The sequence below is a fragment of the Dermochelys coriacea genome, chromosome 1, assembly GCF_009764565.3.
Source record: "Dermochelys coriacea isolate rDerCor1 chromosome 1, rDerCor1.pri.v4, whole genome shotgun sequence".
Lineage (NCBI taxonomy): Eukaryota > Metazoa > Chordata > Testudines > Dermochelyidae > Dermochelys > Dermochelys coriacea.
The window spans coordinates 327,353,967-327,381,843 of NC_050068.2; the positions used below are offsets into that span (position 1 = coordinate 327,353,967).

The following is a 27,877-nucleotide window of genomic DNA, read 5'->3' on the forward strand; positions in this document are numbered from 1 at the left end:
ATATCCCATCTCCAAGTGTGGCCATCCCTGATGGTTCAGAGGAAAGAGATTAAAAAAAACCCCAAAAAACCACCCCACCACCCTTACAGAATACATGGGGAGGGATGGGAGAGAATGCTTCCTGACCCTTGCAGGGTTGTAATTTGTTTGCAATAGATGAAAACAATATACACATTTTGATTGATGATTTTTTCCATAACAGTTACAAGTTATGATTGTCATTTTTCCCTCTCAAAGAAGATCCCTGTAATTGTCTTTACCTTCTCAGCCTCAAAGGTCTGGGTGCTGACTGTCTTCTCAAAAGAGGCTGCTGGCACCTGCTAGTGCTAATGATTTGAACAAATGATTGACTGCAGAAATGTGAGGGACTTTTTCCTCAGTTCCTTCCAAGGCTAAGCACAATTCCTTCATAGGAATCTCAGTTCTTGTTGGTCCAGAATACAACAGCAAACATGAATTCCAATCTCCAGTCCCCACATACTAGTACATCTGAGCTACTGATAGACCACAGAGTTAATAATTTTGTTCTTGGCACATAGAACCTAGCAATTTATAATCTGTATGAGAATCTTTCTTGTAAATTTTACATCAGCCAGTGCAAACAATTAATTTTCTTTAATCTGCAAATAGTAAAATTATTATTGTGGAAAGAGAGTTGTACTTGTGAATGGATGCTTAAGTTAGCAGCATCTTAATAAAATATCTGTTGCATATTAGATATCTTCAATCTTGAGTGAAATATTAGGGAACATAAATCAAATGTTTCACTGGTGATACAGGATGGGAATGGGTGAGTTTTTGACTTCCAAAATTATGAGGCTGTAAGACATTTTAATAATCTAATTTGCTGTTATTAGAAACACAGGAAAGGAAACCTGAGTGTCACTTTAAATTCTCATAACTGTCAGCTAATGATTTTGATGCCTCCAAGTTTTTAAGAAACTGGATGAAATGTCAAACTAATGTTGTTTATAGACAATACAAAACATGCCATGGGTACTAATTGTTCTACTTCTACTTCTTGTTTGTACTAGCAAAAACCCGTGCTGCAGATTTATTGGTGAATCCCCTGGATCCAAGAAATGCAGATAAAATTAGAGTTAAAATTGCTGATCTGGGAAATGCTTGCTGGGTAGTAAGTATACAAATCTTGTTTTAAGTTTTTAGCCTTCATTATTGAGAACAAACCTTTTTATTGTTCGTTTTTTTTCCATTAACGCCATTCTTTCAATTTTAGCATAAACACTTCACTGAAGACATCCAGACAAGACAGTATAGATCCATAGAGGTTTTAATAGGAGCAGGTTACAGTACACCTGCAGATATCTGGAGTACAGCCTGTATGGTAAGAACAAGAATATGCTGTTATTTTATTATGTCAGTCAAACTTTATTTTACTAAATAAAATTCATTGAGAACACTTGCTTATTTACAGTGTGGACCTGGCTATAAGTGTTCTTCTTATAAATGAAGTAATCACAGGAGCAATGCTATAACTGAGATAATAAACATATTTTCACTATAAGTTTGATATTTTTTTCACCTCAACTTCTCCAACATTCACAAAGTAGTAGCTTCCAGTAATTGTCCTTTCATGGTCTTTTGGCACAGAGGAATGTTTTGCGGAAAGTTTCATTCTTGTTCGAGTAGATGCAGCCATGTATTCTATGCTGGTGTGTGTGCCTTGCATACTGGAACCAGAGAACTTAGCCTAGCACTATCCATTGGGGCGGCACTGATGTTCTGGGGCAATAGCCCCTCCTCATGCCATATAAAGGTGGTGCTGCCCTGATGCCCTCCGTTTCTTGTCACTTTCATGGCTAGAGTCGGAGCTCTGTGTGTTGACTTCACCTCACACTTTCGCTTTCAGTTTTCTGAGAACTTTTCTTGTATAGGTTTAGTTTAAGTATTAGTTTATTGTTAGTAGATTAGTTGGTTAATGCTGTTTGATGTCCTAACAAGAGTTTAAGCATTGTCCATTGTGTAGGAGGGCCATTCCGAACAGTGACCCTCCCACACATAAGGTGCTTGTTGTTTCTTGGTGATGAACACAGAGAGAGATGCTCCATCTGCAAGTCGTTCACAAAGCAGACTCAGGTGGCGAGAGACTTGTGGTTGAAGCAGCACCTTCTGAAGCAGACCCCCTTTGGCACCAAGGCCGCCTTCTTATCAGCGGCCACCTTCGGATGCGACAAGAGATGCCATCCCACACTCGGGCTCAGGTGTTTTTCCCAAGAGGAAAAGGTTGTTTACCCTCCTCTGGTGCAGCAAGGAAGAGGTCCCATAAAATGAGTTGGGAACGTTCCAGGTCTCAGGGTAATTCCTGCTCCAATTCTAGGAGGAGTGCTGACCAGCACTGTACTCGCTTTGGAAGGTGGGATGGAGCAAGTCTGTGCAACTGCTACCCAGTACCATGCTTAGAACAGTGAGGGCCTGTCCTGTCGACTCCGGTTCTGGCCACGGGGCATCTGTTGAGTCCACTACCAACAACACTGGCAACATTACCGACCATCTCCATGCCAACAGCATACCAGGTGACATCAGACCTGCTTTGCCTCTTGATTCCAGACTCTCTGCTGGTTCAGGAGTTATCTGGTGCTATGGCATCTACCAGCTTGTCCTCTGTTCTGCCCTTGGCACCTTCTCGCTGTATCAAAGAGCTGCTGGATCCCTCAAAACCGCAGCTCACACTGCCTCAGTAGCAGACTATAGAGCTGAAGCCAGCCCCTGGACTGAAAGCTCCCTCAATTCTGATGCATCCTTTGGCAACATCATTGTCTCGGTGGCAAATCCCATCAATGAAATCGTTACCAGCGCCTCTCCTGGTACTGTACGGAGTGTCTCTCATTCGGTGCATCTGGTGCTGTTTCCCCATTCACCTTTGGCACCGATGTTTCCTCCTTATTGGGCTTAAGATAATTTTGATTGGTGGTTTTCCCCTTCAGGGCTGGCTCCCACATTGTTACCACAACACCTCTGGGATTCCTCAAGATCCAGGTCGAGGTCATCCTCCCCATCCTCCTTAGATAGGTGCCAGAGATCACCCTCAGATCACTATTGGTATTGAGATTGGCATCTGTCCTGCAGTTGGGAGAGGGCTCTTGGCCCGGTGCCTTACCTGAATGCCCAGTGGCCTCCTGGGAATCAGGAGCAGCAATACTGCTTGTAATGTTGCTGCAGCTGGTCTACTCCAGAAAGAGTCATAGATCCCAAGGAGAAGGCCTTCTGGTTGTTGGTTTAACCAGCTGCCCCCTCACCCTCTGCAGCATCTAACAAGTGCTGTTTTGACTCGTGTCAAGCACAGTGACCCAGTGGTACCCTCTCCCTCTCTGTCCCATTCCCTCCACCCCACACCCCACCCTCGATTCAGGGACAGGCTGGCCTGCTTTTTATAGTGTTTGGGACTCGGCTACAGTGGACAACCAGGTCCTAAACACCTTCAGGTCAGGTTGCCATACAGTTCCTCTCCATCCCTCTTCTCCACATCCCTACCCAGTCCCTTTTCAGGGACCCCCTCTCATGAGTTACTGCTCTTTGAGCAGGTTTATTATTTACTGGTTTTGGGGGGCACAGAGGTGGTCCCCCTGCAACATTGAGGGCAGAGATTCTACTCCCAGTATTTCCTGGTCCCCAAGTCCAAGGAAGGAATGGGACCTATCCTCAACCTCTATGATCTCAACAAATACATCAGATATGTGAGATTCCATATGGTTATTCTATTAAACTATCCTCCTGGCCTTGAATCACAAGGGCTGGTTTTCAGCCCTGGACCTGCAGGACACTTATTTCCACATAGCAATCCTTCTGAGCCACAGGAAGTTTCTTAGATTCTTCGTGGCTAACCGCCCTACCAATACACCATGCTGCTTTTTGGCCTCTCTTCCGTTTCCCTGCTTTTCATCAATTGTATGATTGTGGTAACCGCATATCTCAGGAAGAAGGGAATTCATACCTTCCCATATCTGAATGATTGGTTACTGAGGGGCAAGTCCAGCAAAGAAGTTCTTTCTTATGTTCACTTCATGTTATGCCTACTCAAACATCTAGGTCTGATCCTAAACAGCAGGAAAGCAGTATTGCTTCCAACTCAAAGAATCAGGTTAATTGGGGCCCAGATAGACTCTACAAGGTCAGGAGCATTTCTACCGACTGAGCAATTCCAGGTGATCCAGCACCTATGTCTTAAGTTGCAGTCTCAACTCTTAACCGCAGCCTGAGTATGCCTGAGTTTTCTAGGCGATATGGCCACGTTTATCCAGGTAGTCCAATATGCGAGGCTGCACCTGTGTCCTCTTTAGATGTAGCTGAAGTTGGTCTATCGTCCAAATCGCTATCCCTTGAGCACTCTGATCCGACTCCTCCCACCAATGCTGGGTTTCTTACAGTGGTGGACAATTCTTGACAAAGCATGCTGGGGTGTTCCTCTCACTTGGCCACCACTGACCAGGATCATAGTCACCGATGCCTCCTTAATAGGTTGGGGAGCGCATTTGGACTCATTGAAAGTTCAAGGCCTGTGGTCAAAGTGAGAAGCTTCTCTGTATATCAGTGTTCTGGAGCTTCATGCCATCTATGATGCCTGTCAGGATCAAGGGCGCAGCATTTCTCATACTCTCTGGCAATACCACCATGATGTATGACGTGAACAGATGAGGGGAGCACATTCCAAAATGCTTTGTCAGGAGGCAATCAGTCTCTGGCATTTTTTCATCCAGCAAAATATCCCCCTTGGCTGATCGCTTGTGTTCCAGAATCAATTGATGAATAACCTCAGCAGGAATTTCTCACTGATTCACGAGCTGTCTCTGAAGCCCAGTATCCTGCAGTCTGTCTTTGATGCTTAGGGTATCCTGATGATCAGCTTGTTTGGAATAAGAGAAAAGAAATGCCATCTGTTCTGTTCTTGAGGTCATCTCAGTCTAGACTCCTTGACCAATGCTTTTCACCTGAGCTGGGAATCGGCACTCTGATGTGCCTTTCCTCTAATTCCAGACATCCGACAGGTCATTTTCATGCTGAAATTGGACCATGTCAAGCTCATTCTTATTGCTTCAGCATGGCCAAGACAATGTTGATTCTCCAACCTCACATTGTTTCACCCTTCCATATTCCTTCCTCTTCATCCTGATCTCCTGACTCAGCATCGCGGTCAAGTTTTGCATCCAACACTCAGTTCCCTGCATCTCTTTGTGGGTGCTTCATGATTAGATGAGGGAAAGGAACGATGTTCAGTGGCGATCCAGCAGCTCTTGCTTAAGAGTTGGAAGCCCTCAACTAGGGTGGCCTATTCGGACAACTAGAAGCTGCTCTCAGTATGGTCATTAACCAGGGGAGTTCAGCCAATGCTGGCTTGACATCTTGGAGTACCTGTTACACCTTCAGTCTTCTGATCTTACGCTTATTTCACTGCAGATCCACCTGGCAGAGATTTTGGCATTTCATCCACCTATCTGTGGAAGGTCAGTGTTTTCAAACTCCATGGCAGTGAGGTTCTTGAAAGGAGTCCCTCAACTCCACCCACTGGTTAAAGAGCCAGTTCCTTTGCGGGTTTTTAATACTGTTTTAGAGGCTCGTATAGGACCCTAATTCAAGCCTCTGGCAATTTCTTTCTCCATTGTGTCAGAAAACTGCCTTCCTTGTGGTGATAACGTCTGCAAAGAGTGTGTGTGAGTTGCAGGTTTTGATGGCAGAGCCTCCTTACATGCAGTTTTTCAAAGGCAAAGTAACCCTTCGGCTGCACCCTTCATTTTTATCAAAGGTGATATCGCAGTTTCACTTGAATCAAGTATCAGAATAGCAGCCGTGTTAGTCTGCATTCGCAAAGAGAAAAGGAGTACTTGTGGTACCTTAGAGACTAACAAATTTATTTGAGCATAAGCTTTCGTGAGCTACCGCTCACTTCATCCGATGAAGTGAGCTGTAGCTCACGAAAGCTTATGCTCAAATAAATTTGTTAGTCTCTAAGGTGCCACAAGTACTCCTTTTCTTGAATCAAGTAATACATCGACCGTGTTCTTCCCTAAGCTTCTTCCAACCCAGAGGAGCAATGTCTTCAACATTACATGTCAGGCGATGTCTAACTTTTTATCTGGATAGAAGTAAACCTCTCTGTCCCTCGCCTTGTCTGTTTGTTTTACATGCAGACTGAATAAAGGGTTAAGCAGTCTCTTCACAGACTATCTCTGTGGATAACTTCATGTATCATGACAGCATATGAAGTAACCCAGGCTATGCCTCTTCAAGGAGTACCAGCTCATTCCACGAGAGCTCAGGTGATGTCAGTGGCATTTCTAAAAGAAGTTCCTGTATTGGGCATCTGCAGGGTGGCCACTTAGTCCTCTATATACACTTTTGCAAATAACTAAGCTGTTACAGCTGCATCCAGATCAGATGCAAACATAAGGAAGACAATCCTGCAGTCCTTTAAATAGACTCCAAGCCCCACCTCCAACGAGTACTGCTTGCAAGTCACCGACTTGGAATATGCAACTACTTGAAGAATTAAAAACGGTTAACTACCTGTAACTGGTGTTCTTTGAGATGTGTTGCAGACATGTATTCCATGACCTGCCCTCCATTTCCTCTGCATCAGAGATTTGGTGTGAAGGAACTGAGGGGGTTGGGGCGGCACTGCCCCTATGCAGCTGGGAGAGCAATTATGACTGCAGGGTATATGCACTGCCCCTATAGGTACTGCCAGGAAAAGTTGTCTGGCTCCCATGCATGATGCACGCATATCCACATGGAATACCCATCTGCATCACAACTTGAAGAACAACAGTTACAGGTAGGTAACCATTTTTTTATTGGACAAGACATTTTTGAAATATGAGAGTTTAGGGGAAAAAACTTCCATTTTTCAAAAAGTCACAAATTAACTGAATAAATCCAATAAGTCCAATACACTAAGTTTAATTTCTCTTTCTTTTTTTCTCTATAAAGTGGCAAAAATCACTAGAAGACTTTTTGACTTCTTGTTGACTTCATACTTATATTCATATAAGAATGTAAGAATAGCCATACTGGGTCAGACCAATGGTCAGTCTAGCCTAGTATCCTATCTTCCGACAGTGGCCAGTGCCAGATGCTTCAGAGAGCATGAACAGAACAAGGCACTTTATCAGATGATCTGTCATCCGGTCCCAGTTTCTTGCAGTCTGAGGCATAAGGACACCCAGAGCATGGGGTTGCATCCCTAACCATCTTGGCTAGTAGCCAATGATGAACCTCTCCTCCATGAACGTATCTAATTCTTCAAGTTTGTAGGATCAGGGGCTTGGATTGTAAAATCTGATGCAAGTAACTTATTTTGCTTATACATTGGGTAAATCTATTGTACTGTAGAAGTGATTTTAAAAACAAATTAAAATAATTTTGCAGAGACCTCTTCAAGGAGCAAAGGGTAGAAAATAAATTCAAAATTAACTGCCCAACCTTTTGAAAGGGTCTGTGCACAAGATCTCTTTGAGAGCAAATAAATAAATCAAATCTTTATTTTCTAATCTAAGCCATTTTTACACACTACATTTTAAAATAACCCCATACATGACTATTTTTTCTCCAGACCCTTATATTTCAAAAATACTTTGTCCAAAGGTACTGGGTGCGTGAGGGAGAGGGTTGAATTTTACACTGAATTTGTAAACCTGGAAGACAAGAAGGATTGTGGAGCTGTCATGCAAAGAAGGAAAAAATAAATATTAAAAACGTGCAGAGATTAGGATTTTAGTAAATCTAGTGTTTGAAGTAGTCATAGTAGACCTAGCCAATTCATAGTTAAAATTGCAGCTCAGTTTCCACTATAAGTCTGATTTTGGCCTCTACTCTAAAAGCCACAACAGAGTATGAACTCTCCAGGCCCACCCTGAATTGGTATGTTGGTTTTGAGGAAGAAAGTAGATTTTTTTTTCTGCTAATTTGGATGTGAATTGGACAAACAGATCCTGGAATTACAAGATCCTACAAATAGAAGTATTCACCAGTGTTCAAAATAAAAAATAGTAAAGGAGAGAGATCAAACTTAGTTGTTTCCTCGGCTCCTATCAGTTAGATCAACTATAGAAGGTAGAGTTCAGGTAATTTAAAGATTAAATGCATAATTCCATCTTTTCAAATACCTAAGTTCTTGTAAGTTTAACCTTAACTCTGAATTCCTTACTTTTTACTGTTTGTTTTCTTTACTAACTATAAAATTATTGTAGGAATTCTCTAGGTACCGATATGTCCACTCAACCCTACTTCACCTTAACATATTTTTTGTCTTTAAATAGTCTTTTTTCTTTACCTTAAGGAGTTAAGATTTGTAGGTGCAACCCATCTGGCTAACTTTGTGGTCAGCTTTGCAGGTGACTTTTCAGACTGCTATTCAGCTTACAAGGTCCACAGTCTGTAAGTGCCATATTTGCTACTATGGACTCCTTGTACCTCATACTTTGCAAGCTCTGTAGGAAACACCTTTGGATCCTGTAAGTTCTGTCAATTATTCTGTGGTTCAAGGAATTTAGAAGCTTTACCATGTCTGTCTGCATCTGAACATCTTGAAAGTTTTATGAGCCAAACAATTCCTGTGTGAAGCATTTACAGCTCTGCTCTGTCTGCTTGGTGCTTTAGACTGTTGGTGTAAAGGCCGTAACCTGAGAGGTGCTGCGCATGTACAACTTCCATTGAATCTAGTGGGAACTGTGGGTGCTCAGCTTGCAGGATCAAGCCATAGATAACATACAGAGAGGAGAGGAGAGAAGAGGAGACTATGGAAGTAGCATGAAAAATAAGCATTTCTGATTGTGTGGGTTAGGCATATGCTTCTGTAAGTTCCAGAATTTTTTAAAAATATTTTTTACATAATATAATGAAAAGAAGATTTGTCTCATACTTTATATAATCAAGAGGTGTGGGAGGTTAGTTGTAGAAGGGAGACTGATAGAAATGACTTTTAGAAAAGATTTAAAGGAAGAAAGTAAAGAAGCTTAGATAACAGGAGGAGGAAGGATAATTCAGGTTTAAAGGACTGGATGTGTGTTCTGGCGAACTGCAGAAGTGGTCAGGTGCTTTCCTGAAATGTTTATTTTCATCTCCCTCCCCCCCCCCCCAACCTACTGTACACTCTTAACAAGCTTCATTCACCTCACTATAAGAGTTTTAAATCAAATAAGTTGCCTTAGAATATATTATTAGGACTCATACAAATAGTTAGTAATTTGCCTTTCCTAGGATGTCTTTTCTAGTTAAAAGAAATCAGAATAAAATTATAATCCATGTCAATAATATCAGAGCACTATATTCCACAGTTGCATATTGTAATCAAGATCTGATTTTATTTTAGCGTGATGAAAAAAATAGATTTCACTGGTTTTGTTTCCCTCTACCTGTGCTTTCTTTTTTTTAATATTTACAGGATCCAGCATGTACTTTTGAGTCAGGATCCAGACTAGTGTGCTGTGTTCACATATAGCATTTTCACATAGTCGTGCCAAGCAAATCCCATAATGTACACATTTTTTAACTTCAATTTTATTTTTATATAAAATTCAAACACATAATGAAATAGAACATATACAATCACAAGATGGAAATACTATATAAATAATAAAATTAAATGTTCATTATTTGTAAAACCTGGAAAAAAAACAAAATAAAAATAAAGTAAACCGGAACCCATAGAGGTCATGCAGGGCATCAGTTATTAAAGTGACTAAATACATAAATAAATGAGAACATAGGAATATCAGGGTCTAATATATACTAACCTGCAAAAGTATGCAGTTTTTTCATATGTGACCAGACATCCCCATATTTTTTCCAATGTGTTTCTATTAGACAGTCATTTTTTTCATTAATGCAGTAGTAGAGAGCTCACTCACTAAGCCAATCTGTGTATGAGGGAGGATTTGCCAATTTCCATTTTCTCTAAATAAGTCTTTTGGACACTAAAATAGTTATTGCAATCCATTTCTTAATGTTAACTGGTAATACAAACCAGCACCCCTAAAATAGACAAGCTTGGAGAAGGAAAGATAGCAACACTTAAAGTTATTGAGAGAGCACTGAATATGGTGTTCCAGAACACATGCATTCGTTGACAGATACGGAGGATGTGTGAAAAGTTGTCATATCTTCCCAAAAGTATGACTGAAAACTTTGTATCTTTTAGTAGCAGAATGTTCAGCTTCCACCAAGAAGATTTTAATGTTGTGTAACCAGTATGGTATGGTATGGTAAATAGGATTGCGGTATGATCAGAAATTAATATATTACCAAAAGCTGCTTCTAGGCATGCTGGAATCAGTTCTGAAGATGCAAGAAAAAAGTCAATTCTGGAGTAGGATGTATTTACTGTAGAGAAATATGTATAGTCATGCCCCCTGAGGTTTCTATTTCCATATTTCCTTTAGATCAAGTTCATTCAATAATAATGAAGGTTGGCCTATTGTGCTTTTAAGAGCTGAGTCTCATGTTATTTGATTTGTCTGGATATCTGTCTAGTAGTATTCAAATTCCCTCACAGTATTACAGGAATGTCTTTTTTATTGGGAAGCATGACTGCAATATCTTTGAAAAAATCAGAATTACTTCCACTTGGATTGCACATGCTTCCTAGAATTAACTTTTTTGAGTTGAAACATCCTTTAAGAAGAACATATCTTCCTTCAGGATCAGACCAAGTCTGTATACATTGAAAAGTTATACATTTATGAATTAAGATAGAAGTGCCTCTGCTCTTAGAATTCAATAATGAATGATACTCAACACCTCTCCACCTTTCTTGATTCTGGTGGTATCTATTTCTTGTTTATGAGTTTCCTGCAATAAAGCTAGTTTGCACATTTTTGATCAGAGGTGTCTCAGGATTTTAATTCTTTTGGAAGCTTGATTAAATCCTTTCCCATTCCAGGAGCACATTCTAAGAAAATTCATGGCAAACTTTTAAAAGATATATTAAGATATATAACGTTCTTCTAAAGATACATGTTTAATTGTTGATAGTGTAAAACCATATCTCAAGAATATTAGATACTGGTTAGTTTTGAATGAATTTATGCCTTCTGTTGAGCCTCAGGTCAGGTATATAAAAAGATCCATAATTAAATATCATGTGTCTTCCAAAGTATATTTGTAACAGAAGACCAAAAAATAAAAAAATTTACAGACTTAAAACAAGCCAGTGTGGGCACATTCAGACCCTTTGTGGCTTTGGTTCCATCCGCTCTTATCCTTCCTGTATTATCTAATAATAATCTAAACATCTCTAAATACAAATGTATTTTCAAGTCAAATATTACCCTGTAAATATGATTGGGTATTCTAGAATATGTATAATACATTCCTACAGAAGTGTTTATGTATTCTTACGTACACACATTATATATAGAGAGAGACTTATCACATGTACATTTACAATTTGGTAAATCAAATATAAATTAGTACAAAATCTAAATATGAAATGTACAAAATATAAAAGACAATAGTCATAGTGTGCCAAATGCCCTGCACAAATTGAATAGCTAGTGTTATTCATGGTTTAGGTTATTGTCTACTTTTCATGTCAGGAATGTTGACTGTTGCAAGAGAATTGTGATCACCATAGCACAATCAAAGGCAGAGTTAGTGAAGAGATCCTATCTAACATTGCAGATTGTGATGATTGGTGCAGATAATATTTCAGTCAGTAGATAGTACAATAAACCCCAGCTTAGTGTTAAAAATGTTACTCTATTCCAGGGGTAGTCAATTATTTTTTGCCGAGGTCCAAATTTCTTGGTCAAGTATACTCAAGGTCCAAACTCCAGAGAAACATTTTTCACACTGCAGTAATAATAATAATGATAATAATAAGTAAATAAAAAGATTTCACGGTACATTCAAAAGCATTTGGCAGTCTGGATTTGGCCTTTGGTCCGCCTATTGACTACCCCTGCTCTATGCATTGCAATGCTATACAGTTGTTGGTTATTGTTCAGTTCCAAAGGAGCTCAACAGAAGAGTTTCATCTAACTGTTTAGCTGCTAGGAGCTGGAAGATGATGTAAGGGATCAGCTTCTGAAGAAGGCAGATAATATTCTTCCCCTCTAGACCCTCCGTAATGCGCAAGAGACAAAGGTTGTTTCTTGGAGATTTGTTTTCTGAGTCATCCTGTTTTTGTTCCAGTTTATCCAGTCTAAGCTTTAAGGAGGCAGTTTCTTTAATTTCACTGGTTTCAATGGCAGTCTTTTGTAGCTTGTTTTCCAAGTGAGCCATTTGGGATTTTACATTACATACATCTTTAGAGAGGCCACAAATATCTTTTGAGATTGAATCCAGTCGGTTTGTGAGGAATTCTTTCAGTGCCACAATATCCTGGGCTAGATTCTTCTGTAGCCTTGCAGTCTCTCTCTTTAGATGCTCTGTGATTCAAGCGTAGGTCTCTTATTGCCTCATTTTTTCATTGGAATCCATATTCAACAGTTTGAAGTTTGTCCAGAGGATTAATTAAATTTTTATGACAGAAAATTATTGCCAATTAGCGAGGAACCTAATTTTTAGAAACAAATTGGTATGTGGGGAGTGAGAAGGTCTGGCACTAAGCAGCCATCTTCCTAATGAGTATTATGAGACCTCCCCCACCCCATGCACACGTTTTTAAGAACTTGGGTTTGTTCAAATGAGGGTAGGATGCCATACAGCTCCCACCCCAGAGACAAAAATGGAGAGTCTGTTCCCACCATGGTTCTGGGAGATCCTGCATTCCCTCAGTGTATGAAACTATATCTGATTATTCCCAGAGGATGGAGCATTCTTTTGACTGCTATCCCAGCAGGAGCAGAATTAAAGCTGGATGTGCCTTTGACAGGACCTACATTGTCATTGACAACATTCCTATTATTTCAGCAGCCAGAAATCCATAGGATACAGGGCTTCAATGTTGCCAATTACAGACAAACTAATGTGGTTAGGGCTACCCTCTGTCATTCCTTTGCTTGTACAGCTGCTGGAAATGGGAATGAGAACTGTGATTGCACTGCTTGTCTTTGTTTATGCTCCTTGGATTGGAGCAAGGACAAGTATCTGAAATATCTGATAACACCCTCACTGTCTAACTCACATTGTTGCACTTTTAATCCATTAATGTCTGCGCAGGTGGTTAAAGTGCAAGGCTACTCAGGGAGCACAGTCATAGAAGGATCTTTTTCTGTTATGTTTGTGTGGATCTGTTTTGGCCCTCAGTAAAATAGCTTTCAGGGAGATTTGGATCACTCAAGGAAAACAGCACCATTGCATTTATAAACAACTTTTAAAAGTAAGCAAATAAAACATAACTACAGAACGGCAGGAGGAATTGGAGAGGAGGAAACTTTTACTTGGCTTTTTGCTTCCCCAAAGAGAACCTGGGTGGGGAGTGGGAGCGTTTTTGTGGAATGTTCACCCTTCTAAAATGAGGGGAGAATTCTATGAAATAAATAATGGTATTACAGTCTAAGGTCCCAATTCTGCAAACACTTATACAGGTGATTAACTTTTTACTGCAAGCAGTCACATTGATATTAATGGGATTACTCACATTACTAAAATTAAACATGAGTAAGTGTATGCAGGTTTGGGACCGAATATATTTACTCACATTCTCTCTTCTTAACAGATTGTAGTAGTAGCTCTCATATTCTTCCTATTAAGCGTTTTAGAGAGAGTGAATGTCTCCAAAGGCACTGTATGAACACAATGATACCATCGTACTGGTGATTATAAGAAGCACATACCAGGATGTGTAACAAATCATCTTGCTCTGCACAGGAATTAGCATCTTAAAAAAACTGAAGAATTACAAATCTGGTTGGAAGACAAATGTGACCCTCATGGTTTCTCAGGTAGTGGTAGTAACATCACTAAGGGGGAAAATATTTAACAAATATAAAAATGGCAGAGTTAATATTGTTCTGTAGGAAGAGGGCAAGATATAGAAGGATACTGGGATCAGAGAAAGCAGCTTGCCTTGCATTTTGAAATGGAGGAAAGATGCTGCAATCTTAATGTCATGGAACCAAAGCACATTTTGGTAAACAGTTTGGAAAGCAGTTAAGTGAAGACACTATTTAGATTCCAGTAAGAGATGCTTTTCACAAAGAAAAATATCCAGGTGCAGATTTTTCCATCAGCAGGGTTGAACAATACTCATTGCTTTTATTAACTACTAACTGCTGCTTTGCTTTAAACAATGCAGTACACGTGCTGAAATATACAAAAGAAAATTACGTTCCAACGGTGGTATAATGGTACATACAGTATAAGAACCAAAATAGAGCAGAACAAAAAAAGATGCTTAATGAACAACCACTCGTGGCATTACCGTAGCTTTGAGAGTAGGCTGTAGGGAATAATAGAACCCTAATTGCCTCTGTGATTGCCTGTGTTTTGTGTATCAGGCCTTCCTTTTTATTGCCTGACATTGTGGAGAGAGTTTTACAGGGAACAAACTGTCATAGTGCACTTCTGTCAGCCATTTTGCCCTTTGTTCCATGTCTCCCTTCACACATGGAATGCCTTCTCTGAGCAAATCCTGCTGCTAAAACTGCTATGATCTCCTTCAAATCCTTACATCTAGACCTACTTCTCTTGTGATACCTTTGGGAAATTGCCAATTGATAATTCCAGGTACAAGATCAGTGAAGATCACTAGCCTTTGGGAACTCACTGAACTTTCCTGTGTCTTGGCTCACTTGTGTAAAATAACATTAACTAGATGTAAAATGACATTAACTAGACATAAATCGACATTAACTTGCACTAAAGATTTTTTGATCCAAGAGATAAACATGAATTAAGGTAAACTCATGGTCAATATTTACTTCAAGGAACAATGTAATCTTAGGCTCTGTGATGGGGTGGGACTCAGCACGCTAGCACCCCCTGCTGATCATCCTGCAGATCAGCTCCACAGGTCACTATGCTCCCTGTGGTGTCTCTCCTGTTGTCACTTCTGCTCCAAGGACTGCAGCGTCCTCTTCAAGACACAGCACTCCAGATGTGCCACACTCGATGCTCCCCCCTTCCAGAGAAATTGCAATCCACTGTCCAGCCACTTCCCCCAGTGGCAACTGCAGCCCAATGTCTGGCTACTTCCTCATTGGCGTGTGTGTGAGAAATCCAAGCCTGCTCACTACTCCAGGTCCTGGCCCAGGGACCGTGTAGATGGCCACCACTTGCTGCGTTCCCTCTGACTCCTCAGTAGATTTTCCTGGGCCACTTTCCCGCGGCCCCAGCACTCTCTTTGACCTCGCCTCAGGGCCTCAGCTTGCAGATCCCTGCGGCCCACCAGAAACTGCCTTTAGCTCCCCGGGTCTCTGCCTGCAGCACTGCTCTCTCCAGGGTGCTTGCTACCTTCAGCCTGCAAGGCAGCCAGGCCTCATCCCTCCTCAAACTCCAGCAGGTGACTGAAGCTGCTCTGCTCTGCAGCCCTTCTTATATAGGCCAGCCTGGCCCTGATTGGCTGCTCGTTGCAACCCCTCTCTTAATTGGCTGCCTCCTGCACAGCCTCCCTAGGGCTCTATTAACCCCTTATGGGTCAGTGTGGAGCAGAGGCCCTATCACAGGCTCTCTCTATGCTATGAGCTAGGGGTGTGATTCCCCTGCTTGTATACACATACTTGTGCTAACTCTCCTCAAGCTTGCACAAGTATAAATAGCTGTGCAGCCACAGTAGCGCGGGTAGCAGCAGTGGAGGCACAGCTTGGCTGTGCTGACTATGTATCCACCAGTTTCAGGCTAATGTGAGTATGTGTATGCAAGTAGGGGAATTACCCCCTTAGCGTGTAGGGTAGACATAGCCTTATTTTAAGTATTGATAGCACAGTTTGTCATACTTGGGAGCGCATATTGTCTTGGCACTGAGCTATTGTGGCTCTGCACATGCTTTCTGGGATACCAACCATTTGGATGTGAAATTATATAAGGAGACTTGCATAATGACAGGTTTCAGAGTAGCAGCCGTGTTAGTCTGTATTCGCAAAAAGAAAAGGAGTACCCGTGGCACCTTAGAGACTAACAAATTTATTAGAGCATAAGCTTTTGTGAGCTACAGCTCACTTCATCCGATGAAGTGAGCTGTAGCTCACGAAAGCTTATGCTCTAATAAATTTGTTAGTCTCTAAGGTGCCACGGGTACTCCTTTTCTTTTTGCGATATAAGGAGACGTAACTGTGACCCAACTCCAGAGCCTTTTGACTGCTACAGACCAAAAAATTTGACCCCTTCTTTTTGTGGCCACTTGTTTCCTTGCTAATAGAGTTAGCGAGTTTTTAATTGTTATTCTGGTTGTTTCTTGTTGGATGTTTAAAAAAGTATTTTAGTGTTAGCCTCTGCACCACAGTATGGCTTGGTCAATGCCATTCACTTTATGTTATCCAGTCAGTATACTCTACAAACAAATAGAAACCTGAACAGTTCAAAGCCTGGAGTCAAAGCTACACAAGAAGACAAAGGGAGAAGCTGAATCAATTCTGAGGTGTCATCAAGTTTCTGCTCAGTACTGAAGTAGAACAGGTACCATGGATCTAATAGAATATCAAGGTTGAAAGGGACCTCAGGAGGTCATCTAGTCCAACCCCCTGCTTAAAGCAGGACCAATCCCCAATTTTTGCCCCAGATCCCTAAACAGCCCCCTCAAGGATTGAACTCACAACCCTAGGTTTAGGAGGCCAATGCTCAAACCACTGAGCTATCTCTCCCCCCCAATAATGAGACTTGAGGCTCACACTTGAGTATTCCCAGGTCCAAAACCTCTCTACCTGACTCTTCAATATCTTAGGTTTCTGTCCCCACACTTCTGTTAATAGATTTTCTGCAAATCAGTTAATCCCACCCAGGTTTATTCTGCTCCAAGAGATTAATTTTAGCAAACCACATAATCCCTATCTATATGGATTCTATCTGAGAATCAGTTTTTAAAAGATATTAATCTTTTGAAATCCGCAAAGACCAGCTGTCTTTCACATATATTCTCTTAAGAAATCTGGTTACTACTACTGCATCAGTGAAGACATCTCCTCCTCAGGTCCAGGTGGCCATTGATGGCTTCTCACTCTCGTCTGATTTGGATAATGATTTTCTGAAGGATCCTGGTAAGGAGGAGTCTCAACCCATTATATTTTCCCTATGATGCCACGGTGGTATCTTCTGTGATTTCACCACCATATAACTTCTGGAGCTGCTGAGATTTCTTTTGCATATATGATGGGAGCTCTAGATCTTGAACTTTCCAGGGTCTGTGTATAAATCCACAAATCTATGAATCACAGTTGTTTCACTTTTTAGAGTTCCTTCAGCAGGGCTGGGTAGCAGTCCAGTTTAATAGATACTGGAACCATTTGAGACCATTTTCAGCCATTAATGACTATGCCTTTGAAGATCACTATATCTCTGGCATGATGGACAAAAATGTCTGAAAGGGACATGTCTCAGTTTTCCTCAGCTGCCAGATATTATTGTGTCAGCTTATTCTGGTATGGGCTCGTTTGGATCACTAGAGCCCTGTGCAGATACAAAATTTGTATCGCATCCAATCCATGATCTGCAGAAACGGTCCGCAGATATAAAGTAGATATCCACGGATTTGCAGGGCTCTATGGATCACCATGCAATTCAAAGCCTGTGGAAGTCAAGGACCTATAAATAGGTTAGAGTTACAGGTAATTCATCTATATTCAAATCTTACATTCCATGAAGTATTTTGAGAAAGTTCTGAATGTATGGCATGTATTATACAGGAGGTGAGACTCAATGATCACATTCTGGCCTTCGAATCTGTGAATTGGAGGCAGAACAGTATTTTGCAGATACCATCACAACCATGGAGTAAAGTGAACTGAAAGAGTGGATCAAAAAGTTGTCGGGCTCTCAATGTATCCCTCCTCTTGCCCTTCACCTACCCAGAAAAAGCAACATCTTGGAAGATTACTTGAATTGGAGATACAGTGGTCAGTACAAGTGATCATTCTAGTAATTTTAGTATTCAGAAGTTTGGGTTCTCTTTAAATAGACCTGCTTTCAATAAGGGAAAATATGACATACCCATAGTTTCCCTCCCTCAGGATGAGGATTCAAGCTTTTGACTTCTTAGGCTGGAGTCAAGAATTCTTGTATGCTTTTTTATATCAGTTATGAAGAGTCTTCAGGACAATCAGGCATGACAGAGTTGAGGTGATACAGCTCTAACTTGAGCTTGCCATTTCTGGTTCTCAGAGTTCCTTCCTTGACTTTGGAACTTCCAGTTCATTTTAAAGCTCTTCTGGATCTCCCTTCACAAGCTCAGGGCCAGATTATTTATCCAGACCTGAAGCCTCTGAATTTTGTGGCTTGGAATACAGCATGTTGCTGGACATGTGTGAATCAGTGACCTACTATGCAATTCAGTTTACTGATCTTGTGCAATTCAGTTTAATGTTTTTATTGCCTCAGTTTTGCCATCAGTAAAATGTGGCAGACAACATTTCCCTACCTAGAAAGGATTAAATTTTTCTGTAAATCACATAGGTTACTTGTAGATTGTCAGGATAAATTCATGTGGGGGAGACAGTTTTTGCCCAGGGATTGTCTAAGTGGATCCAACTTTGTATACAAACATGTATACCCTTGAAGGTGTTTCTGTGCCTTGAAAGTTTTAGGATACATTATATTATAGTTTCATGGTATGAAATCTTGGTCTTGTAGATATTATGAGGAATTTTGCCACTGATTTCAAGAGAGGGTCCTTCATCCAGAGATTTTTAAGACCTGGAGGGACTATTACTATCATCTAGTCGAGTAGTTCTCAAACTTTTGTATTGGTGACTCTTCTCACATAGCAAGTGTCTGAGTGCGACCCCCCCCTCTTATAAATTAGAAACACATTTTTTATATTTAACACTATTATAAATGCTGGAGGCAAAGCAGGTTTTGGAGTGGAGGCTGACAGCTCTCATCCCCTAGGTAATAATCTCGCAACCCCCAAGGGGTCATGACCCCCAGTTTGAGAACCCCTGATTCAAGTCTGACCTTCATTTGTATCATAAGACATAGACTTTCACTCCGTGATTCCTGTATCTAGATGAACAACTTGTAATTGAACTACAGTATATTTGTAGAAACATATCCAACTGGATTTAGAGACCCCAAGTAATGATGAATTTATCACATTCCTGGATAATTTGTTCAAGTGGTGAATTATTATCACTGTTAAAAACATGCATCTTATTTCCAGTTTGAACTTTACTGAGTTCAGCTTTCAGCCACTGGATCTTGGAAAGCTAGAGTCCTCCAGAAAAAACTGTGCGTCTCAGAAGTGATTGTCTCTGAGAAGCATAAAACTGCTAACTGCAGTTTGATACACACTTTGACACAGCATGACTGTCTTGGTTTGGGTTCAGAATCCTGTGTCCAATGAAGGCGAGCACTCAGCAATCTTTATTTAACTGGTTTTCTTCAGAATCACCTCCTTTAAGGGTTGACGCTGTTAATTAACCTCCCAACAGCAGGGATCTGTGTTGATGATACACAAAGGTGACGGATTTCTTACTTAGTAAATTCAAACTCCAAGAATTACCAGGTAGATTGATATCAGAGATCCACACTCCCTATCTGTTTTCTCCAGTTCTTCAGTCTAAGGCATAGATTTGATTAAGTACAAAGAAATGGACTAAGGCTTGCTGCTGCTTGTGAAGCCTTGGATATGAATCATCAGTGTTGCAAGGGAGCATGCTTTCTAGAGCAGCGGTTCTCAACCGGGGGTTTGGGGCAGTGTTCCCTCTAATTTTTTACGTCCATGTGCGGAATTAATTTTGTTATATGCACCAGTATGGAGGTGGTGTGTAATTCTCTCTTTTTTAACATTTGACATTTCATTGTCAAAATTCTAAGATTAAAATAATTATTTCTGAAATAGCTATAAATATGTCTGTTATTTCCTAGGCATTTGAGCTTGCAACTGGAGACTATTTGTTTGAACCACATTCTGGTGAAGACTATTCCAGGGATGAGGGTATGTATCTTCTGAGATGTTGGAACAGTTTACAGTAGTGTTTATCTGTGTACTTGAGTAAACTGTTGATAAACATTGTGTTTTGATATCAGATTGTAAATTCAGATTTTTTAATTTTAAGTCCCATCTGTAGCATTAAGTGGGTAAGTCCCCTTCATCAGACACATTCATCTTGCTTAACAGCAGCCTGAAGGAAGAAAACTGCTTTCTTGTAAAATTTGCATGTGTGTGAAAATCTGACTGAGGAATAACAGAAGTTTTAGCTACAAAAAGCAACACACTTGAGTTTTAATGTATCTTCTGTTTGTTAGAGTGACACTGAACTAGATGTTTACATTTGTATATATATTGTTTGAAGTAGCTGGTTACTAATTTAAAAAAAAACCCACAGAATTAACTCCTGCTTCCATCTATATACCTGTCCATTTCCATGCTTGTGTGCTTGTAATGCCCCTTGCAGCGGTAACATGGGCATCATTCATTGTTCCTAAATGCTACTAATGATGCCAGAGTTCTGCTGATCCTGGAAACCTGTGCATGGGTTTGCTGCAAACATTGTTGATTTGAAACTATTTCTGATTTTTTACTAATTCCAGTTTCTTTCCTCCTCTTTTTATCCCATCCTTTCCCTGCCCTTCCCACTCCTGTGTCCTTTTTTTCTCTCCTTCATAGACCACATAGCACACATCATAGAGCTGCTAGGCAATATCCCAAGGCACTTTGCTCTATCTGGAAAATATTCTCGGGAATTCTTCAATCGCAGAGGTAGTACCTCTTCTTTTTGAAAGGCGCCGTGATGCAGACAGAAGTGGAATAGCCATTGCTGGTTGTAATGCGTACCAATAAAGAGCATTTTCTCAAGTCATATAACAAAAATCTATCCCTGTTATATAAACATTAACAAATTAAAAACAAAAAGCTATGAAGAACTCCTTTTTTTAGTTGCACTAATTTAAAAGGAACAATTGCTGACATATTTTAAATCACTTTATTGGTAAAATCTTATCTTTAAAGGCCGCAGTTCAGTGATTTTGGATGAAGAAGTTTTGGTGGAAGTGCCCTTACATTTTTTTTTACCAGGATCAATCTATTTCTGTCTGTACCGGGCCAGTGTTAGTGTGTGCATGCAGTGTACTGATTAAACTGTTGTATGTTTCTGTTTTGCTGGCAATGTTCTCCAATGCAGATCACATAGCATTGATCATTGAACTGCTGGGAAAAATCCCTCGAAAATACGCTATGTTGGGGAAATATTCCAAGGAGTTTTTCACCAAAAAAGGTAACGGTATTTATGCAACACTAATTTAAAGCATAGTACTTTCCAAAAGGAGAAATTGTACGTTCATTTATGATTACTGAAGAAATATATCAATTTAAGGGAGGACACCATGTTAAAGAAGAGTCCTGATAAATGTGAACCCACCATTCTTTGAAGAGCAGAAAGTTGCAGAATAAAAACCGTTTCCCTGTATCATTTATATTAAATGATGTACTCAACAAAGTTGGTGATATTAAGTAAAATGTCTATGAAACCCTATTTAACTGCTTAAATATGTGCAGTGTATCAAATACGACCTAATGTTCAATCCATTTCAGTTGATGTCTTATATGAAGGAACTGTCAGGGAATATGCACTTTTTGGCACCATTGAAAGGAGTTAAAATACTTTCTGGAAAATATCAGTTATCTGGTTTTCATCTTATTTAGTGTTCAAGCAAACCCTCTTGTCAAACTGAGAGATGGGATTCATAGATACTAAGGTCAGAAGAGACCATTAAGTCCATCTAGTCTGACCTCCTGCACAACACAGGCCACAGAATCTCACCCACCCACTCAAGTGATAAGTGAGCACTCAACACAGAGATCATGTATCCTGCCATTATCTTACCATTTGTGTTTCGACTGAGTGCAGTATCTCCTGTGAACCTTGATATTTTCTCTTCTCATTCAGTTCACCATATTCTTTTTATTATTTATGAAAAAAGGGTAATCTTCTACTTGTCTAAAATTAAGTTAATACTAATAGATATTCTCAAAAGCTCTCTTCAGCAGGCCATGGAAAACACCATATTAGAATAGCATTTATAATGGCAGTGCATTACTTCAGACCTCATAATTAAATTCCTGGTGGAAAGTGGTGATGTTTGGTTGTTAAGCAGCAATAGGGACTTCTGGGTTCTGTTCCCAAATCCAGCACTGATTCACTGTGGTGGTGAGTTTAATGTGCACATAAACTGCCATTTTAGTTATTGCTCTCTTCGTAAGGATTGTGATGAAGGTCATGTTGGCTGAAATACCAGTTTAGCACAGATTGGCCAGCTTTTTGTTATGAAGGCATTAAAACCTTAAAACTACCTAGAAATTGTCATTAATTGAAGTTGTCTGTGGTGTACAAAAGAGGAAACTTTACTACTGAGGACATTTTAATCCTTTGGGGCACTTTATAAGCGTAATATAATGTGGAAAAAGGAATTCATTTACTTCTAATAAAAAGAAAAGGAGTACTTGTGGCACCTTAGAGACTAACAAATTTATTAGAGCATAAGCTTTCGTGAGCTACAGCTCACTTCATCGGATGCATTCCGATGAAGTGAGCTGTAGCTCACGAAAGCTTATGCTCTAATAAATTTGTTAGTCTCTAAGGTGCCACAAGTACTCCTTTTCTTTTTGCGAATACAGACTAACACGGCTGCTACTCTGAAACCTTTACTTCTAATGATTGTCTCATTCTCCTTTATTAGTCCCCGCTGCAGATTTCCACTTCTGGCATGGCTGTCTTCAGTGGGGCCATGCACAGTGCCCCCTGGTGGATCTGAACTTTTAGTGCAGGAGTAGATAAGGACTCAGCCATCACTTCCTTTCCCAGCCCAGGTTTCAGAGTGGTAGTAGCCATGTTAGTCAGTATCAGCAAAACAACGAGGAGTCCTAACAAATTTAGAGACTAACAAATTTATTTGGGCATAAGCTTTCATGGGCTAAACCCTACTTCATCAGATGCATGGAGTGGAAATGAAGTGAGTTTTAGCCCACGAAAGCTTAAGCCCAAAAAAATTTATTAGTCTCTAAGGTGCCACAAGGACTCCTCATAGTTTCTCCCAGCACAGTCAGCTGTGTTAAAATTCTTTCTAACTTGTTCGCCTTTCAAATAGTTAATTGGCTTCTTACTTTTTTTTTAAGATTGATGTTAAAACTAAAAAGAACCCTTAGTCTTATAGAGGAGTGTTCTGGTGGCCTTTTTGTAGGAACCATTTATTTGTGATTTGTTCTTCTCTATTAAGTAAGCTGTTCATTACCAAAGTATGATTCTGATTATATCAATTAGTATTGTTCATTGTCATGGCTGATCCTGGCAGGAAACTGGGTTTCAAACACTACTCCAACTGTGTAAGGTGGATAAAAGTAATGATTTACTTTTATTTTTTTAATTTAAATCATTATATTTTTAATTTAAATCTGTTTAAATTTAAATCAGAATTTTTATTTACATGTTGATTCTTTACATTATTCCCAGTGCTAAAATGGATGTATGCACTTGTTACTTTAATTAGTTTTCAAATAAGAATTTCAGATTTTACATAGATTTTTTTCTACTAAGAAGTTTTCACACTTAAAATGTTCAGGCTGAAAAATATAAGACCCAAGCTTCATGAACACCCTTACTATGAGAATTACATGAACCCATATACAAGACTGATAAACAAATAGCCACACCATAGAAACTACAAACTATGATGTATGAGCAGTCAGTGGGGTTTGTGCACCTGAGTCACTTAGATGCTTGTGAAAATTTCACACTTACCTGAATGTGGGCTTAGAAGTCCAATTTTAGCCTCCTGTTTTTAAAAATATCCTCTGTGTATCAAAAACCACATCTGTAGCCTCTGTTGCTGCAAACAATTATGCACAAATTTAACTTTAAGCACTGGAGTAGTCTCATTGAAGTCAATGGCACTGTTGACGTGAATAAAGTTTATTAGTTTGTGTTTTCAGGCTCAAGGCCTTAATTTTCAATATTTTGATTTTTTACAGTTTTGTAAAATTCAGACAAGATACCTTTGCAATAGTATAATGAAAAAAAAAACAAAAAAACAAAACCAGTATTTATAATTTGGTTCATTGTCAATTTAAACTAAAGTCCCAATAGCCCAGATCAAATTTAGGTTTACAAAGCCTCAACCGGATTTAAATCGATTAAAAAAATCAAGTGATGTAAAGCAATGATTTAGATCACTCTCCCCTGCAGCTGTGGCCCCAATCTGTATACTGACTCCCTCGAGTGCCATTTGTGTCCTTTACCACTCAAAAAAGGCCCAAGCTACTTGTTATGGAAGAGGCATTGAAAGCCCAGAATGTCTGTTCCCTTCTCCATGTCAAATACTATGGTAGAACTGATCCCCCTAGACTGGGACTGCCTCACCTCTAAATGCTGTGAATAAGTCTAGCCAGTCAATTAGATCAGAGGCCGCTGTTGAAGCACACACTGGTTGGAAAGTCATTCACAGCAGAAGGCTATGAAGATGGTCGTGGGAGAAGAGCTGCATTTAAAGATTGAATTTAAAGGGATCTTTTGTTTCAACTGACAGCTAGACTGAAGAAAAGAAAACATGCTTACAAATTGTCTGTGATTGGCCAGAAAGCATCAGAGGAGCTAGGGTGTTGGAATTTTTAATGATATTTGAAATGATTAATATGGGAAACCACCAAACATTAATTAACCATAAATTATCTTATTAAAGCCAGAGGCCAAATGGTACTTATATAATTGCCATAAACATGCTTTAAAAGCCTACATAATAAGCAATTTACTACATCCAAAGAGCAACAAAACATTTTAAAGCATTTGATCAAGATACTTACAACTGGGCTAAACCCAGGGGTTCTTAAACCAATATTGGTTGGCTCCAGTGTAGTCAGGTAGGTATTAGCAATGAACCCTTTAAAAAACAAATAATGTCATTGCTAATTATTGATTTCAGCTAAAATCTAGTTTGAGACAATTCACCCCTATTTTCAGTCTTAATCCAGGTAAGATTTACAGCCTCCTTTCTTCCCAAGGCCTTTTCTCATTGCTGACCAACAGCACCATGGGAAGGTTTGCGCTTGTTTCTTTAAAGGTTTCAGAGTAGCAGCCATGTTAGTTTGTATTCGCAAAAAGAAAAGGAGTACTTGGGGCACCTTAGAGACTAACAAATAAATTTGTGCCACACGTACTCCTTTTCTTTTTGTTTCTTTAAAGTCAGTTTTTAGAACATAGGAACAGCCATATCAGGACAGACCAATGGTCCATCTATCCCAGTATCTTGTCTTTCAATAATGCCAGGTGCTTCAGAGGGAATGAACAGAACAGGTATCATCAGGAGATTCATCCCCTTTCACCCATTCCCAGCTTCTGGCAAACAGAGGCTAGGGACACTTCAGAGCATAGTTTTGAATCTCAGCAAATAGCCATTGATGGACTTATCCTCCATGAACTTATCTAGTTCTTTTTTTAATACTGTTATGGTCTTGGCCTTCACAACATCTTCGGGTAAAAAGTTCCACAGGTTGACTGTGCGTTGTGTGAAGAAATACTTCCTTTTGTTTGTTTTAAACCTGCTGCCTATTAATTTCATTTGGTGACCCCTAGTTACTATGTCATGAGAAGGAGTAAATAACACTTCCTTATTTATTTTTTCCACACCAGTCATGATTTTATAGACCTCTATCATACCCCCCCCAGTCGTCTCTTTTGCTCACTGCAAAGTCTCAGTTTTATTAATCTCTCCTCATATGGAAGCTGTTCCATACCCCAGTCATCTTTGTTGTCCTTTTCTGAACCTTTTCCAGTTCCAATATATCTTTTTTGAGATGGGGTGACCACATCTACATGTAATATTCAAGATGTGAGCGCACTATAGATTTATATAGAGACAATATGATATTTTCTGTCTTATCTATCCCTTTCCTAATGGTTCCCAACATTCTGTTAGCTTTTTTTGACTGCCACTGTACATTGAGTAGATATTTTCAGAGATCTATCCACAATGACTCCAAGATCTCTTTCTTGAGTGATAACTGCTAATTTAGACCCCATCAGTTTATATGTATAGGTGGGATTATGTTTTCCAATGTGCCTTACTTTGTATTCATCAACATTGAATTTCATCTGCCATTTTGTTACCCAGTCACCCAGTTTTGCAAGGTCCCTTTGTAACTCTTTGCAGTATGCTTTGGACTTAACTGTCTTGAGTAGTTTTGTATCATCTGCAAATTTTGCCACCTCACTATTTACCCCTTTTTCCAGATCATTTATGAATATGTTGAACGGTACTGATCTGAGTATACACCCCTGTTTACCTCTCTCCATTCTGAAATCTGCCCATTTATTATCATAGAATATCAGGGTTGGAAGGGACCTCAGGAGGTCATCTAGTCCAACTCCCTGCTCAAAGCAGGGCCAATCCCCAATTTTTGCCCCAGATCCCTAAATGGCCACTTCAGGGATTGAACTCACAACCCTGGGTTTAGCAGGCCAATGCTCAAACCACTGAGCTATCCTCCCCCTAGTCCTACCCTTTGTTTCCTATCTTTTAACCAGTTACTGATCCATGAGAGGACCTTCCCTCTTGTCCCATGACAACTTATGTTGCTTAAGAGCCTTTGGTGAGGGACCTTGTCAGAGGCTTTTTGAAAATCTAAGTACACTATATCCACTGGATCCCCCTTGTCCACATGCTTGTTGACCCCCTCAAAGAATTCTAGTAGATTGGTGAGGCATGATTTCCCTTTACAAAAACCATGTTGACTCTTCCCCAACAAATCATGTTCATCTATGTGTCTGATAATTCTGTTCTTTACTATCATTTCAATCAATTAGCCTGGTACTGAAGTTAGGCTTACCAGCCTGTAATTGCCGGGATTACCTCTGGAGCCTTTTTTAAAAATAGGTGTCACATTAGCTATCCTCCAGTCATTTGGTACAGAAGCTGATTTAAATGATAGATTGCACACCACAGTTAGTAGTTCTGCAGTTTCACACTTTTAATTCCTTCAGAACTCTTGGATGAATACCATCTGGTCCTGGTGACTTATTACAATTTAATTTATCAGTTTCTTCCAAAACCTATTCTAACGATACCTCAATCTGGGACAATTCCTCACATTTGTCACCTAACATGAATGACTCAGGTTTGGGAATCTCCCTCACATTCTCAGCTGTGAAGACTGGTGCAAAGAATTAATTTAGTTTTTCCACAATGGCCTTATCTTTCTTGAGTATTCCTTTAGCATCTTGATTGTCCAGTGGCCCCACTGTTTTTTTAGTAGGCTTCCTGCTTTAGATGTACTTAAAAAAAAAATTTCTGTTACTTTTTGAGTCTTTGGCTAGCTGTTCTTCAAATTCTTTTTTGGCCTTCCTAATTATAGTTTTACACTTCACTTGCCGGAGTTTATGCTCCTTTCTATTTTCCTCACTATGATTTAACTTCCATGTTTTAAAGGATGCTTTTTTGCCTCTAACTGCTTCTTTTACTTTGTTTAGCTAAAGTGGCACTTTTTTGGTCCTCTTACTATGTTTTTTAATTTGGGGTATACATTTAAATTGAGCCTCTACTGTGGTATCTTTAAAAAATTTCCATGCAGCTTACAGGGATTTTACTTTTGGTGCTGTACCTTTTAATTTCTGTTTAACTAACTTCCTCATTTTTGTGTAGTTCCCCTTTCTGAAATTAAATGCTACCAGGTTGGGCTGCTTTGGTGTTTCCCTCTGCTCCCCACAGGGAAGTAAAATTTTATTATTGGTCACTATTACGAAGTGGCTCAGCCATATTCATCTCTCGGAACAGATCCTGTACTCCACTTGAGAGGCAATTCTTGATTCCAAGACTAGCTGCTCTAAGAAGCAGTCATTTAAGGCAG

At 39.8% G+C, this 27,877-nt stretch overlaps 1 protein-coding gene across 16 annotated transcripts in view; it reads left to right on the forward strand.

Annotated features, from left to right (window-relative positions):
- Positions 1-27,877, forward strand: part of SRPK2 (SRSF protein kinase 2) — a 307,828-nt gene that overhangs the window by 262,675 nt on the left and 17,276 nt on the right. For 9 of the 16 annotated variants that reach the window (XM_043497309.1, XM_038401052.2, XM_038401066.2 and 6 more), the window contains 5 exons: positions 1,035-1,135; positions 1,238-1,345; positions 19,912-19,981; positions 20,654-20,746; positions 21,168-21,260. In XM_043497309.1, the coding sequence (XP_043353244.1) occupies positions 1,035-1,135; positions 1,238-1,345; positions 19,912-19,981; positions 20,654-20,746; positions 21,168-21,260 (465 nt within the window). The remainder of the gene's footprint in view (positions 1-1,034; positions 1,136-1,237; positions 1,346-19,911; positions 19,982-20,653; positions 20,747-21,167; positions 21,261-27,877) is intronic. The other 7 variants (XM_038401076.2, XM_043497288.1, XM_043497282.1 and 4 more) reach the window with 2 other exon arrangements.